This window comes from Peromyscus maniculatus, chromosome 9 (genome assembly GCF_049852395.1).
Source record: "Peromyscus maniculatus bairdii isolate BWxNUB_F1_BW_parent chromosome 9, HU_Pman_BW_mat_3.1, whole genome shotgun sequence".
NCBI lineage: Eukaryota > Metazoa > Chordata > Mammalia > Rodentia > Cricetidae > Peromyscus > Peromyscus maniculatus.
Window position 1 is genome coordinate 6,232,296 of NC_134860.1, and position 16,366 is coordinate 6,248,661.

Here is a 16,366-nt window from a genome sequence, read left to right on the forward strand (position 1 = left end):
CTGTTGAAAACTTCTGGTGTTGACCATGTGTCACTTTCTTTTTCTTGGGTTATCAAGGTCGTTTGTGGAGGAGCCAGGATAAGTTGAGTGAAGAGACTATGATGGGTGAATTTGGAAAATATGGAGTCAGGGGGTTTTGTGATGGATAAAATGTATTCAAGGAAAAGTTAAGTGCAGGCCGGGGTAGCAGTGCCTTGCTGAGTCTAAGAGCCTTGTAGACAGCATAGAGGACCTGCTACCTCTATATACATCAGAAAAGGTGCTGCAAGGCAACAGTCCTCTCTCACTGACCATTCTAGGTTCAGGAAGTGTGTGTGTGTGTGTGTATGTGTGTGTGTGTGTGTGTTGGGGTTGTTGTATATTGTGTGTTGTGATTTTCTGTGCATCTCTCTATGTGTTTGTGAACTTCTATATGTGTGTTTGTGTGTGAATACTGTCTATTGCTTGCACAGAGGTGCTCCTTTGGGTGTGTGTATGTGACCATGTGTGGTTGAGTGTGTATGTGTGTATGTGCCCATGTTTCCTGTATGTATAGGGGTAAATATTTGAGTGTGTTTGCAAGTTCAGTTGCTTATATGTGCAAGTGTGTTTGTATGTGTGGATTTGTAACTTCGTGTGTGTGTGTGTGTGTTTATCTATATTTGTATGTTCATTTACATATTTTTAATGATGATGGAACCAACTTTTCTGAAAAAGTACTGTGACCCCTCACTTGGCATCCATCAAATATTGTATGCTGCTGCCCATCTTTCTCCATGTCCTCCTAGCTCACTAGAACAAAGGGACACAAAAGCTACTATAACTCAGTGATTTTCAGGTATTTGTAGAGACAAAAATATATATCTGAAAAGAAATCCTTGGAGCAAACCAAAGGAATGTAGTACATGGAGGTTAGGAGGAGACCCCTGTGGCAAATCAAGGTATCTGAGAGGCAGGATAGGCCGGGTGAGGGTTTGTGTCTCTTCTCTGCTCTGGGTGAATGGTGACTGCACACTCAATGGTCAGGTGGCTTGCTGTGTCTTCTCTGTATCCTGTTTTGTCCTCATCCACATTGTCTGCTACCACTTGCTTTTCCCCTTTCCCTAACTTTGGCTCAGTTAACCTTGGCCTTGGAACTTAGGCTGGATGTTAGTCGTTGAGAGATTCTGACTTGCAGTGTGCTTCAAGCTGCATCTCAGTCCAGCGGAAGTTCGCTAGCCAGGATGTGGTATGAGAATGGGGCTGTCTCAGTGCACCCCGCTTAGATTCCTGAGGGTATTGGGCACGCTATATGCTGTGTCTGCAGCACTCAGTAACTGCTTTTCTCCAAAGTTGTTCATTCTGAGTTAAAATCAGCCTCATGGAGTGTTTGGAGAAATGAGGACCCTCAGACATTGCTGGTAGTGTAAAATGGTACAGCACAGTAACAAGCTACACACAAGTCTTCAGAAAGTTGAACTGCATTCCCAGGTGACCCAGTGATGCCAGAACATGAAGTCAGTGTCCACAGAGAAACTAGGGGATCTCAGGGATTTATCAGCTTTCCTGAGTGTAGCTTCATGATGCCCATCATTCAAAGAGTGAAACAGTACAATGTGGTCAGGCTCTTCCATGAAATATTGTTCAGCACAAAATAATACATAAAATCATTTGGCACTGACTTAGTCAGCCATTTGTTACTCAAACACATCCATGGCACAATCACCTCAAAGGAAGGAACTGTTTCTTTTGGATGCTGGTTATGGACATTTTCTAGTTTCCTGAGATTCTTTGCTTTTGGTCCAAAGTTAAGCAACCTGTAGCACAGAGAGCCCTTTTTGAAGGAAGTTGCTCACGTTGGGGGAACTGGGAAACAGTGAATAAGACCAGTGGGGTTGTCCATGACCATCCAGTAGTCCTTTGCTGGGGAACATTCCTATACTGCACAGCCTGGGGAACTTCCTAAGCAGGGTTAGTTAACGGACAAGGACCCCTGAGGCCACCTGTCTCTGCATTAGGTTGCAAATAGGCTCTTCACTGACTGAACTGCCTCTCTCCCATGTTCACTGTCTTCTCTTTTCCAACAGGTTTACCTTGTTTTCATTAGTATCCCTGGTGGTTGCTCCTTATGTTAGTATTAACTGTAAAGCTAAACATGTTACTGCATTATAGTGTGCTTGTATGTGTGCATACATGTACTTGTGTGTGTTCATGAAATTATGTGTGTGCATATGAATGAGCAATCCTCCACTGAGAACACAATCTTCTAATGAACAGGAGCAAGAGAGCCTGGATGAAAGACCGAAGGACCTGCTGAAGCAGAAGGAGCTGGTCACCCATCAAGAGGACTTGGCAGAAAAGCTGCAACATCACTTCAGTGTCTCTGAGATGAGGTAAGAGCCCAAGCTGTGAGAGAAGTTAGAACCATGTGTGTCACCTGTCCCTGGATCTCTGTCTTTTTGGGATTCCCACCATCTGAATAGCTCCAAGCCACAGCAAGAGAAAGAATGCCTCAGGATATTGTATTGGCCTGGCCAACAAGAACCTCTCCAAGAAACACTATGTTTTATACTTAGTGTTTCTGGGGAGTGTCTACCCCTTACTCCCATCTGAGCTCTCTGGAATCTTCTCAGTGTCCCCTGTTTCTCCACACAAATCTCCCTATGGTAGTCCTCAACCTAGCAGGGGGAGGGTTAGTTGTGAAGGACAGTGTGTGCTCCTGCCACTTCATTTTCCTTCCTGAACATCACCTTTAGAGAGAAGTTCCTGCCTTTGGGCAGATCTACATTCAGCACACTCCTGCAGATTACAGGCTCTCTGCAGTGTGAATCTGTTTCCTGTGAAAAGATTTTTCTATTATAAGAAGATTTAGGAGTTGAGTATTTGAACCGAGGCCAGTTTCTGTTCTTTAACAATAATCAGATCCTTCACTGCTTTTCTTTTGTAGGCTCTCCTAGAGTGTCTACATTCAGTTTCTCAGGTGGCTCACATCCATTGCCTGTATCTAATCAGATTGATGTAGATATGCCCTCTAATCTTACTCAGACATTGCTACATTTATTTTTCTGTCAAAATAATTTATCTAGACAACTGGAGAAAAGTCCTGATTATCATGCCCAGCACAGTGTAGTTCTCAGTTCATCTTCTGGTAGATTTTAAAAGCTGAGAATCAAATCCTGGTCCAGGTCCATTCTGACCCTCCTCCCTTAGGAAATGCAGGAAATGACCTCAGATGAAAGGTCTCGCTGGACTGTCCAGCTGACTAGAGCTGGTTCAGGCTGAACAGCTGACATAGCAGGTCCCTACCAGGCCTGTTACCTAACTGCCTTCCTCCTCTAGGTTAGACCATCACCAATATGAGTTTGAACAGGCCACAGCCCAGGATGAGAGCCTCCTGCAGACAGAGCTGCTGCAGCAGGAGCACTAAGTCTCACAGGCAAGTGAGCCACCAATGCATCCTCCCTCAGCAAAGATGGCATTTGTGGGAGGCTGGGGGCTCTTGACCTTGGCTTCCAGTGTGAATAGGTCTTGATTTTTTTCTAGCCTGTGGCCCAGTCAGGCTGGTTCTGTGTCTGAATGCCTTTCCTTCTCATACAGCAGATCTTGGGAGAACTGAGGAGGCCAAAGAAACCACAGATGCCTTGAACCTATGACCTGCTATACTCTCCGATCAAGGCCTCCTCCTCCTCAGAAGACACTCCTTTAGAGCTGTGAACTCAAAAGCTTCCCAAGGGGTACAACGAATGCTCTAGAAAGGTCTCATTCTTAGTCTCTGTGAGAACTTGACATACAAACCCAAAGGAGGCATGGCTATACTAGTTTTTAAAACGCTTTTTACAATCGCTGTCTGCCTTCCTACCATGTTTCCAAGGCCAGCCACAGACTGTAGGTCTCTGCTGCAAAATGTGCACTAAAAGAATGCTTGTGACCTTAATTTTTTTGTTTGGTTTTGGTTGGGTTTTGTTTGCTTTGGGATTTTTGGTTTTCTTTGTTATGGTTTGAGCTTTTGCTATTCATTTTTTCTTACTTTTGTTCTTGTTGTTATTTAGGTATTTTACTAAAGATATTCACTGTTTATTGACTAATTTCTTTAAGCTCATATTGAGTAATATTACTGAGTTTTTATTAATAATAAAGTGATTTTGAACTTTTCTGACTTAGTAGCAATTTCTTTGGTCAGGTGTGATGTCTCACTCTAGTAAGCCCCAGAATCTCTTGCAACATCAGATCACTTGTGTGCCCAGCTTAAGTACAATAGTGGGTTCTCAGGAAGCTAGGGCTACACAGGTCTTTGGATGCGGATGGTGTTGTCAACTCCGTGGATTCCCATTGCACAATGGAAAAAGTATCCATACTGTATCCTTGTTGTCATATATTTATTCACCCTAGCTATAGCATTCTGTATACCCATTGCAGGATGTGATCATGTGCACCACATGAATTAGAAAAACAACAGTATTGCTATAAAGCCTCTCAGGAAATGAAAATATTTACTAAAGGATTATGAAAGAAATCCATAGCCTGCTTGCCACCTGGGGCCATGATGATAACCATGCCTGGTCTGCTGCCAAGGGCCATATCCTGTCCATGGCCCTGACAAACTGTTGGAGTCTGTGTTGATACCCATGCATCCTCTGCCAGTGAGGGCCTGGCAGCAACCTGCAGTCTTGGCCACCACCTATGACCATGTTGTTGCAAATGGATATGCCCCCAAGTGGACAGATGTGTCTTAGAAGCCTGTACCGCCACCTAGGACCATAATGACATCAGGACCAGGGCTGTAACTGAGGGGCATGTCTGGATCCATGGACCTGCTGTAGCCAGGGTTGGTGTTGATATCTCAGGCCCCTGTTGCCATCAAAGACAGTGCCTAGAATCTGAGCTACCACCATGGGATGTGGTACTGCTGGGTCCCTGCCAATCTGTGTGACCTTCATTGCCAAGCAGAGCCATGGTGGCATCCAGGCCTGTGCTACAACTTGGGAACATATCTGTATGCATGTTGCAAACACAACCAGGATCTGTGTTCATATCTATGGCATGTACAGTCACCAAGGCTCACACAGATGTAGGGAGGGGTCTGGGCTGTCACCTAGGACCATGGTAGTTTCTAAGGCCTGTGTTCTCTTTGGGGCCATATAGATCTGAGTGGCCTGTGCTGCCACCAGGGACCCTGGTGTCCTCCAGGTATAGGCTGCTGTCAAAGGCCTTGTCTGGTCCATTGCCCTGCCATAGACTTGGTCTATGTTGTTGTGACTGGCTCCTATTAGTGCTGAAGACAGGATAGGGATGCAAAGAGTTAACCCTACTCATCACTGGCCTTAGCACTAGTGAGAACTGGACCTGCCCCTCACCCACTGCAGTACTGCGGAGAGTGGGTTCTGCACCTGGACTGAGCAGCACAGTAGCTGACCCTGTTGTTTGTGGTGTCAGTGAGCTAAACCTGAGGCTCTGAGAGCAGAAGAACTCAGTCCACCCTCTTCTGTGTTGTGTAGGAAAGGGCAAGGGAAAAATGCCCTCCTCACCTGAGCAAATACCACCTGCAGCTGGTGGGAGAGTGGGAATCTGGGGCTTGAGAACAGAGGAGCTGGGTCAGCCTCTCAGCAGCTGCAGCAATTGGGTTTGTGGACTTGGCACATCATCTCACAAAACACTAGAGCTGTTCCTTTGCTCTGAGTGTGGGTAAGTCAGATTTGAGTGCATGAGGAAAGGACAATTGGCCTCTTTCCATTCTGCCCATTGCATGGGGTGAGCTAGGTGGGACAGTGTTGGAGAGCTTGCCTGGGTGTGGAAGATGAAGGAAACCTGGCAGTCGGATCATCCCAGGTAACCCCAGCCCAGAACCATGGCTATGAATTATCCCACCCTAACATCTTCTTTATCCATGGACTGCTGGAGCAGGTAAAGGGCCCAGTTTCTGAAGATCTAAAGCTTCAGGATCTCTATGACACAAGACATCATTAGGATATCCAAGAGTAGGACCACAAGTGAAGTTCCATCATCTATAGTGTAGAGAAGCCAGAGAGGCCCGAAACACTTAAAGAAAAGATGTATGTACTAAAGGGTATTTTGTGTGACTCACAGGGTCACACTAAATCTTCCTTGCTGAGACTTTGTTTCTTTTTAAAATTTGAGTTTTCATTTTTCTTTTTAGTTGTTTTTTTTGGGGGGATGTATTAAAGGCAGAGCTCAGGTGTGAAAGAATGGATAAAGGGAAAAGTTGGATTGGGAAGCATGATGTGAAACCAACAGAGAATAATAAAATATTTAAAATAAAAAAAGAAATTAGGAAAACCAGAGCTATCTGCCCACGGTTTCCTTGGAATATAGTATCAATGATAACCAGACTGCAAACATAATGAATTACAAGATATGTTGGGACATTATTTTTTTGGTGCTTTTGTCCTTAACTGTGAATTGGTGCAATTTTTTTAAAAGATTTATTTCTTTTATTTATATCTATGGTTGTTTTGCCTGCCACAGGGCTGTACACCTTGTTCATGCAATTCCACCAGTGGCCAGAAGAAGCCATCAGATTCCATGTGGACCTGGAGTTAAAGAGGATTTTTAGCTGCTCTGTTGGTCCTTTGGGAGAGAAAATACTCAAAATGCACCAGCCATCTCACCAGACCCTGCACTTGACTTTTGTCCATTTACTTATGTATGCTGTGTTAGTTTGAATGAATCAGCTCCAACCATTTCAGGAGACCTGTAGAGACAAGCATATGATGTAGGCATTGTAATTGTCTAAGGATGCCAGGCATTCATTCAAGGCATTGGTGGGTTCAAGATCCTGCTCGAGCATCACTTATTATCAGGGTTAGAGCAGACCTCTCACATCTCATCCTGGATGACAATGCCTATTAGGGCCATCTGATGAAATGCAGAATTGATAAGACATTCCTGGTGGTGGAGTTGTGGTTAATGGTGCCTCTGGATGCTCCAGGTAAGTGTTGGGAGTAAGCTTCAGACCAGCCAGAGTGACATGCCTGTCATGTGGAGCATGTCTGTACAAGGCTAGGAAAGGAGAGGGATGGTTGATGGTGCTCTTCAACCACAGATGATCACAGTGTGTACAGAGGAAGGGCTTCTTCCAGATAGTGCTTTATTTTTGGGAAGCTCCCCTGGACCGGATCTACCTTCTGAGACTGACAGAGAATCAGAGAGTTAATGTGTGCAGGAAGTAATCCTGTGGGATAACAAACTGGTGCTGTCAATCAAGCATAGAAATGATCTACTCTTTATGAATAAAAGGCATATATACACACACAACATCAATACAGATGCAAAGCTCATCAATTCCATGGATGATGTGATAAGCTGGAGAGACGGCTCAGTGGGCAAAGGTAAGTGCTCCTAGGCCTACAGACCTGAGTTCCTTTCCTAGGACTCACATGATTGAAGGAGAGAACAAACCTCTGAGAAATTGTCCTATGATCTTAATAAAATGTAGGTACATGGTCATGGACCAATATAGCTAAGACTTTCTATTCCTAAGGCTTTCTATTTCTCACTTACCCTAGAATCTTTCCATCTGATACACTCATTTTATTATATTACTATGCATTCCAATTGAGAGATTTGGGACATTTGCTATTTTACTCTTGTTGCTGAGATGTTTTAAGAACCAAGAAGGCCGACACCAAAGCACCACCTGAAGAATGGTTAAGGGAAGGTGGCCACTGGGAATTTGTGACATAGCTGAGACACAAACTACTCTAGAATGTCTTCTCTACATGCCTGGTGTATTAGTCAGGGCTCGCTAGAGTAACAGAAGTTATAAACTGTAGCTCTCTCTATTACAAAGGGAATTTATTTTAGAATGACTTTCAGGCTATGGTTCAGCCGATACAATGATAGCTGGCTATAATGGAAAGTCCAATAATCCAGTAGATGCTTAGTTCACAAGACTGGATGTCTCTACTGGTATGCAGTGTATGCTGGAATCTTAAAGGAATAGGCTCTAAAGCCAGTGAAGGAATGGATGTGCTAACAAGGAGAGAGCAAGTAGAGAAAGAGTTAAAGCTTCCTTCCTCCATGTCCTTCTTTAGGCTTACAGGAAGAGTGTTCCAGACTATATCTGGATTAAACGTCAGAATTAAAGTTGTGATTTCCTATGTCAAAGATCCAGACTAGAAGTAGATCTTCCTACTTCTAGTAGGTTAAGCAGAAATTAAGCAGAAATCTCCCAAAGGTGTGCCCTGTATGTTTTGGTTTTAGTTAATATCAGATATATTCATGTTGACAACTAAGAATAGTCATCAGAGTAGTATTCTGCTCTTTACTAATATTCATGAACAAATGGATCCCTTAGAGAGTGAAAGGAAGGAGTGACAATAATCAAAAGGTACATCTGAGTCAGCTATAGATCCCATGGTTATGATGATTTTTATTGGCCTTTTTATGGCCATGGATGGCTGAAATAGGAATAAATACCTGTCTCTGGTTTCCTGGGTAGTAGGGGATGAGCTAGAAACCCAGTTACAAGTCTCTGGCCTTTCTATACAATTGGAGAGTAGACATTGAAATAAGTATGATATGTGTGGCAGTGTCTGTAGTGGAAAGGGGTCCAAGAGGGACAAATGGGTCTCTTTAAAGAGAACGGGTAAAGGCCTCTCACAGCAAACATACTAGACCTGTCAGAAAGAGTGGGGTTCCTCAGGCCACATGAATTTGGACTTGAAATCCTCCAGACCACTTCTTGCTCACTCCATGTAGCCGCAAAAGGAAAGACAAAAGAGAAAAAAAGCCAAAAACACTCTCTTAAACAATACGGCCTAGCGAAGACTTCTGTGGGGTCTTCACTATATACAACATGTACAAATAATCAATTGTTTTCAAAGCAAAAATTGTTTATTAGGATTTGAAGTTTATTGAGGGTCAAAGAGGCAGGGTTTGAAGACAGAAGTAACAGGTAATAAACCATACTCCAGAGCCAAATCATATTGCAGAGCTCACCACTGACACTAGCATCTTGAGTGTGGGCACTGCAGTGTGTGCCATCAAGAATAATGACAATAGACAATGTGCCTGGTGCTGCTTTAGAAGCTTTCAACATCCAGGGCTCTGAAAATGGGATACAGCCTTCCCCAAATCATCAAGCAGAATGGACTCCTCCAATTCTCTAGAACATAAACTCTGACATCCAATTGCTGACTCAGGCTTGTATTTGGGACCTGGTCTCTGTAGTAAGTGGTAGGGTTTCTGATAAGAACTCCTCCACCAAAAGACTGGAAGGGTGGTCAAAGTTGCGGTCATGCCACAGCCCCTCCACATGTCCACCCTGAAGCCTCTAGAAGAGGCTTCAATCGTCATATTTACCAACTTTTCCTTTATGGCTTGGGCTTATTGTGACTCATTATTTTAAATATTATTTCATTTTTTCTTCATAAATTCTATTAAATTATTCTCCCTACAATTGAAATTTCACTTTGGACATAGAATCCTATTCATGGAGGGTCAATTTTCTTTGCAATAAGCTGAAGTTTATATTTTCTGCCTTTGGCTTGCTTCTGGCTATTCTCGGCTGTCTATTTGAGACATAGTTGAGGAACTGACACCATCTGACTGGCTTGCAGGCATGCTTCTTCGGCATTTTCTTGATTGCTAATTGACAGAGAAGAGCTCAGCCCTCTGTAGGTAGAGCCATCCTTAGGCAAGTGAGCCTGGGCCATAGAGAAATGGTAGCTGAGCCGACTAGTGAGCAGTGTTCCTCTGGTTTCAAGCCCCTGTCTTGAGATCTTGCCTAGGTTTCCCTTGATGATAGACTGTAACCTGTGAGGTAAATAAACTCATCACTTTTTTAAATTGAATTTTTACTTTTATTATAACAATAGAAATCTGTCTAGAACTTGCCATATTCTCAGGACATTCTCTGATGGTCCATTCTTCTCCTGCCAGCCTGTATCCTCTTTTTATCTCCACTGTACAAAGTTCCTGGACACTGCAATCTGTTGCAATATCTACTCTGACAACCATACCTCACTGCATATATAACTCTATTATGGTATTTTGTTAGTGTTATATGACATGTTTCTCTAATATGGCATGTTTCCCTTATTTTCCCTCTTTAAAATTATCTCTGGATTTTCCTTCTTTTTCCACTTTTAGTATCCTTTGCCCCACAATAGATCATTTATGTCAGATTATTAAGTTCCACAGAAATGGGTAATTTATTGTATTAACATTTTTCAATTCAAGTTTTAGAAAAGCAAATTAGAACACTGTACTTGCTGGGTTTTATGTGTGTGTGTGTGTGTGTGTGTGTGTGTGTGTGTGTGTGTGTGTGTGTGTGTCTGTGTGTGTGTGTGTCTGTGTGTGTGTGTGTCTGTGTGTGTGAAAGAGGGCACTTACATCCCACAGCTTATATATTGTGAGGTCCCTTTTTATGACAACATGACAAAATCTAGGGTTCCAAGAGCAGGGGGCCATATCTCTCAATTTTTCCTTATGATCAGGGTGTAAGAAAGCCTTTAGAGCATCTTCCTAAGTATTGATTAACATGGGAGGGACCAGCCCATTGTGAGTGGGGTCACCCCTGCTCTGTTAGTCCTGGGCCGTTTAAGAAAGTAGGGTGAACATGCTGTTGTGAGTGAGCCACTAAGCAGCACCCACCATGGGCTCTGCATCAGGTCCTGCCTCCAGGATCCTCTCCTGTTTGAGTTCTGGTCCATTTCCTTCAGTGGTGAACAGTGATGTGGAATTCTAAATCAGATTAACACGTTCTTTTTCAATTTGCTTTAGTCATGGTTCTTCATTGAAGCAACAGAACCCTAACCAGGACACTGTGCATGTCAAAAGACATCGTTCAGGAGTTGGCTCTCTCCTTCTACCTGTTGAGACAGGTCTCTCTTGTTTCTGGGATGTACCATGTACTCTAGTCCAGCTGATCTTCCAGCTTCCAGGCAATTTCCAGTTCTCTGCCAGGAGTGAAGCAATCACAGATGTCTGCCACTGTTCTGACTTTTTACATGAAATCTAGGGTTGAATTCATCAGACTTGTACAGCCAGTTTCTTTCTCAATTAAGCCATATGCCCCCAGCCCTTACTTTATTTTAAAAGCAAACAGCTAAAACACCCAAACAAATGCAGGATTTGGGGACTCAGGATGTATGGATGTCTCACAATCAACATGCAGATTTAACAGAGGAATTTCTGGTTCAGAAGCCCCTCAGGTGCCCCATCCAATGGCAATGTTCTGTCTCCCACCAGTAGCAACCACTTTGCTGAGTCTTATAGTCACTTAATATCTGTTGCACGAATCTACTACTGAATCCTCAGGCCAATTGGAAGGCGAGATCCTATCTCCAGGAATCCTCTGACTGAAAGCCTTTGAGTTCTTAGCTTGAAAGGCTCTCCAGCTGAATAGCCTCTAGCTGAAAAGGGTCTAGTGCATGTCTCCTCATGCCTTATATACCTCCTGTGCCTAGCCATATTACTTCCTTCCTAGCGCTGGGGTTAAATGCGTGTGATTCTCAAGTACTGGCATTAAAGTTGTATGCCACTACTGTCTAGCTCTGTTTCTCTCCTAGACTGAATCAATCTCATGTAGTCCAGGGTGGCTTTGAACTCTCAGAGATCCAGATGGATCTCTGCATCCCGAGTGCTAGGATTAAAAGTGTGTGTCACCATTGCCTTGCTTTTTAATCTATGGCTTGTTCTGTTCTCTGATCTTCAGGCAAATTTTATTAGGGTACATAATGTATCACCACACATAACTGTCTTTATTGTCATCAAACTCTAAATCCTGAGTCACTTTCTTGTTCTTGAAGTTACTGTTTTTGTTTTCATAATACTCAGAACCCACATATTTCCCTTCTGTCTCCTTTGTCCATGACAGTTCATCTGAGATGTGGGAGAACTCAAACTATTTGGTATGTAGTTCCTCATTGTTTTGGTTTTGTGACTGCATGCTCTATCTATGAAGTCTAACATGTCCATCATATGTCCTGAGCACTGGCAGCTGAATGGGGATAGGGATCACATTGCTGGTATAACTCAAGTCCATAGGTACGTTCAGGCTAGGTGCTTTGCTGTTTTATGAGAAGTCCCCATAATTGCAGTTGGTGAACTTATTCAAAATTCACAAGACCAACAATAAAATTATTCAAATATTTAAACCTATAATTGACATCTGACATTTGGACTTGGACATTTTAAAGTCTTACAATGTTATTACATTTGAGATTTTTCTATATACAAAGAAGGTAAAATAGCTCATGTGTTCATAATGGTACTTGGGGTTCAAAGCCATGGCTTTGAATTTTGATTTCTTAGTTTTCAGGGATAAAGTGTTAACAGTATCATACTATTAATATTTTTAGTTTTTAGGCACAGTATATGCATATAGTAACTGAGACAAGGCAGAGTATAAACAATGTGTGTTGTCTAGCTAATGAAATTAGTATTGTGTCATTAAAGTGATGTAAAATTGTATATGTGGAAATTAGTATACACACCAATGGATTGATTCATCCTTGACTAAAATCAGAATCAGCATCCAAGAGAAGGCCACACTGCTTCAAAAAGGACTTACAGGGGAGTGTTAGGAAGATGGTAGTCTAAGTGCTTTGTGAACTGAAAGGGTGGTACTGCCATTCAGCCTTTGTCTAGATGGGGAAGGAAGATCTTAAGTAAATATTTATAGTGCCATTTGCCACACAATATAACTTGAATCCATTATTCTGCCTCTTGTCATATTATTGCCCCTAAGCCATCAAAGTCTCTTCATTAAATTGAGCAAGTACTTCCTCTAATATTTGAAACTGTTATTCATAGTTTCATGACTACTCAAGAATGAATATTTGATAATAGCTTTTGGAATGAATACTATAGGGAACTGGGCTTGTTTATAGAAAGCTATAAGCTATGTTTGCCATCTGGGGCTGTTTTTGCCATGGATGTATTTTACTTAGGTAACTGGCTGACTATGATCTCACTGAACTGGCATTTTCAAGTAAAGTTAAAAGATGAATTTGAGCTGTACTCATAAGAAATACTTAACTCTACCTCAACTTTTATATGAATTATTAGTGTTAATACATGGACTGTGGACCAATGGCTGTGGAGCCCACATGCTACTGGACTAGGCTCTCTGGATATAAGAGACAGTCGTTTAGCTTGAACTGTCTGGTGGGACCCCAGGCAGTGTGATCAGGATACATCCCTGGTGCACAAATTGGCTTTTTGGAGCCCAGTGCCTATAGTGGGATGATTTTGCAGCCTTGGTGGAGGGAGGAGGGGTTAGACCTGACTCAACTGAATGTACCTGGCTCTACTGACTCCCCATGGGAGAATTTGCCTTGGAGGAGGTGGGAATGGGAGGTGAGTTGTTGGGGGTAAGGCTGTGGGGCAGGAACATAAAGGATAGGAGTAATCTGTGGTTGGTATATAAAATGAATAGAAAATTTAATAAAAAAATAAACAACTTCCTAGTATGGAGCCTACAGAAATTACTGCGGGAAGATAATATGCAGCTTATTTAATTCAATCCCCATCTCCCACATTGGAGCTCAATACTGTCTTTTATTCGAGTTCCTGGATATCTGACACTTCCACACAGATATATAAGCAGGCATGTAGCTAGAGATTTCCTGTCTTGCTCACAGTCAGAACAAATATTTTTCACCCGCCAGTTCCACAGCCGCTCAGTCCCAAACAAGTAAACACAGAGACTTATATTGCATACAAACTGTATGGCCGAGGCAGGCTTCTGTCTAACTGTTCTTATAGCTTAAATTAATCCATTCCCATAAATCTATACCTTGCCACGTGGCTTGTGGCTTGCCGGCATCTTCACATGCTGCTTGTTATGGCAGTGTGGGGCAGTGACTCCTTCTTCCTTCCTGTTCTTTCTTTTCTTCTCTCTGTTAGTCCCGCCTATACTTCCTGCCTAGCCACTGGCCAATCAGTATTTTATTTATTGACCAATCAGCATAATTTGACATACAGACCATCCCACAGCACAGGCAGAATGCCAACACATAAAAATAAATAAATTTAAAAAAATAAATAAATTTTGTTTATTTTGTTTATCTGTGCAGTGATCATGCACCCTTTTGATCCCAGTACTCAGGAGGCAGAGGCAGGAAGAACTCTGTAAATTGGAGGCTAGACTAATCTATAGAGCAATTTTCATCACAGCCAGGGCAACAGAGAGAAACTGTGTCTTGAAAAACTGTACAAGAGGAGGAGGAGATGGAGGGTGAGGAGGAGGAGGATGAAGAATGTTGGAGACCGACTCTGGACAGCAGTGTCTTGAACCTGTGTTATCTTCCACGATTTATCAAGCCTCGTGTAAATAGGAGGCTTTTATTCTAACCTAGGAATGTAGGATTAAATAAACCTCTTTAAATCAGCTTGCTGCAGGGGCCTGGGACCAAAGCGACCTCCTGCTGACCCTCCTTAGGAATTTTCTTTGTCCTCTCCTCACTCCTGCTCCCCCTCCCTACCTGAAGCCCTGTTTATAAGCTCTAACACCCAGTCAATAAACGAGACCTTGACGCAACTCAGACTGACTTTGTCTTTCTTCACGCGCTTGGTCTCCTTTCCCTCTCACCCCCCATTGATTCACAGGTGGTCCCTCCTCGAGACCCTCGAATAACCTGGCCTGCTGGACGGGTCAAGTGGCGCCCGAACGTGGGGCTCGAGGCATGGTGGCTCACTACTGGACGGCAAAGAGAAAACGTGGTCTGGCCAGACTCACTAGGGTAGAGGTTCCCCAACAGCATCACTCGTGCACCGCGGGCAGCCTTGAGGTAAGTGCCGTTCATCAATCAATGGGTAAAGCACTCTCTAAAGAGGCTCTCTTCATTAAGGAAATGAAGAAATCAGGGAGAGGGGAATAAGAGTCAAAAACAAAGAAAGAAAAAAAGATTTAACTAAGTTTTTCTGTTTCGTGGAAGAAAAATGTCCCTGGCTGGTTATTAATGGCCCGGGCATCCACCCTTTGACGTGGAATAAAGTTGGAAAGGATATCAATAACTTGCTTAAGGACGGAGAGTATGTCCCCGATGCATTCTTTAGTTTCTATGGAGTAATCAGAGATGTTTTAAAGGATTCAGAAAAGGATAGTAGGGTGTCACATCTTCTGGCACTTGCTGAGGACCTATTAAACGATGTGTCCATCCCAGAAGACGGTAAGAGTGAGGTTGTCACAAATCACATTGAACAAAAGACCAAAAGACCCACCGGGACCCTCAAGGGTCCAGAGGTTTATTGACATCTACCGGTAAGAGCGCTCTCTGTCTTGTCTCTGTCTCTGTCTTGTCTCGTTAAGTTTTGTGCCGGTCAACTGATTTGTACTTTGCAGGCTCACTGGGACAGACGTGTCAGGACAGTGATCCTGGGAGGGAAAGAGAGACGTCTCATTCCCTGATTTGGGCAAGGGACCCCCTAGTCCCGAGCCATTTGGGGCCACCTCAGAGGTGACCATTTGATTTTAGGAGTCTCCTCCAGGGAGTGCTCAGGAGAGGAGCATCTTTGGGTACCTTTCTCCATGGTGGGAGGAAGTGCCACTTTGTATTTTGTCCCGGGAAATTGTTAGAGACATTTTGTGGGTTTTTTTTGTGTGTTTTATTGTGGTCATTGTTACTTGACACTCTGTTTCTCTTCCAAGAAATAAGGTACATGTCTGAATGACAGGGATGTGAAAGCCCCCTTATGTCTGTTTGATCAAGGACAGAGATCCTTGAGTCTGGATTGTTTTTGGTGTGATTGAGCCTGGAGGGTCACTCTCCACAGAGCACATCAGGCTGTCATTGTTCTTGGAGCTTTGTTGGTTGTCTCGTTGGGGCAAAGTTTTTCTTTCGTGTGCCCTTGGTCTTGTGTGTAGTGTGTTAACTGTTCTCATTGTTGACTTGACTGTGACGGACGCTATGGGACAGTCCCCTTCTTCTCCACTAGACCTTTGCCTATCCCACCAGAAGGATGTGCGAGCCACAATCGAGGGGCTTGCTTGCTGTGAGTGAGGCCATCATCATCTCAATGCTGATGTGCCGGCACTTGGATTGTCTGTGTAAATGTCATCTGTTTCTGCTACTCACCTCCCTTATTTTCCTGGGGAGAAGGAGAGAGAGGCACAGCGAGGGCCACCTCCCTCCCTCCCTAGCTCTCTTGCTATCAGGACTGCAGGCAGCTGGCTGCTCTCACGAGGGTGGGGGTGCGTGCTCTTGGTACAGGCGGGCTAAGATTCTCATGTCCTGCTCTGGACAGGACAATGGCTGCCTGCAACTGACAAAACTGTGTGAACACTGAACAGAGAATCTGACTTTAGTCAGAGGAGTTAACAAAAACTTTTTTTCATGAACACTGGCAGCCAAGGACATACTTTATGACCACTGCTCCCCCTCCCTTCCTTTACTGTGATAACTTCAAGGTCTCTTCTGCCAGCTAGGAATTTCTCTTGTTA

At 43.4% G+C, this 16,366-nt stretch overlaps 2 protein-coding genes across 7 annotated transcripts in view; one reads left to right on the top strand and one right to left on the bottom strand.

Moving 5' to 3' along the window:
* Positions 1-4,111, top strand: part of LOC143267224 (disks large homolog 5-like) — a 35,799-nt gene extending 31,688 nt beyond the window's left edge. For all 4 annotated transcript variants that reach the window (XM_076544240.1, XM_076544241.1, XM_076544239.1 and 1 more), the window contains 3 exons: positions 2,236-2,351; positions 3,298-3,394; positions 3,556-4,111. In XM_076544240.1, the coding sequence (XP_076400355.1) occupies positions 2,236-2,351; positions 3,298-3,385 (204 nt within the window). In that variant the 3' untranslated portion in view covers positions 3,386-3,394; positions 3,556-4,111. The remainder of the gene's footprint in view (positions 1-2,235; positions 2,352-3,297; positions 3,395-3,555) is intronic.
* LOC143267226 (uncharacterized) overlaps positions 1-16,366 on the bottom strand; it is a 121,155-nt gene that overhangs the window by 74,326 nt on the left and 30,463 nt on the right. The gene's annotated exons all lie outside the window — the stretch shown is intronic.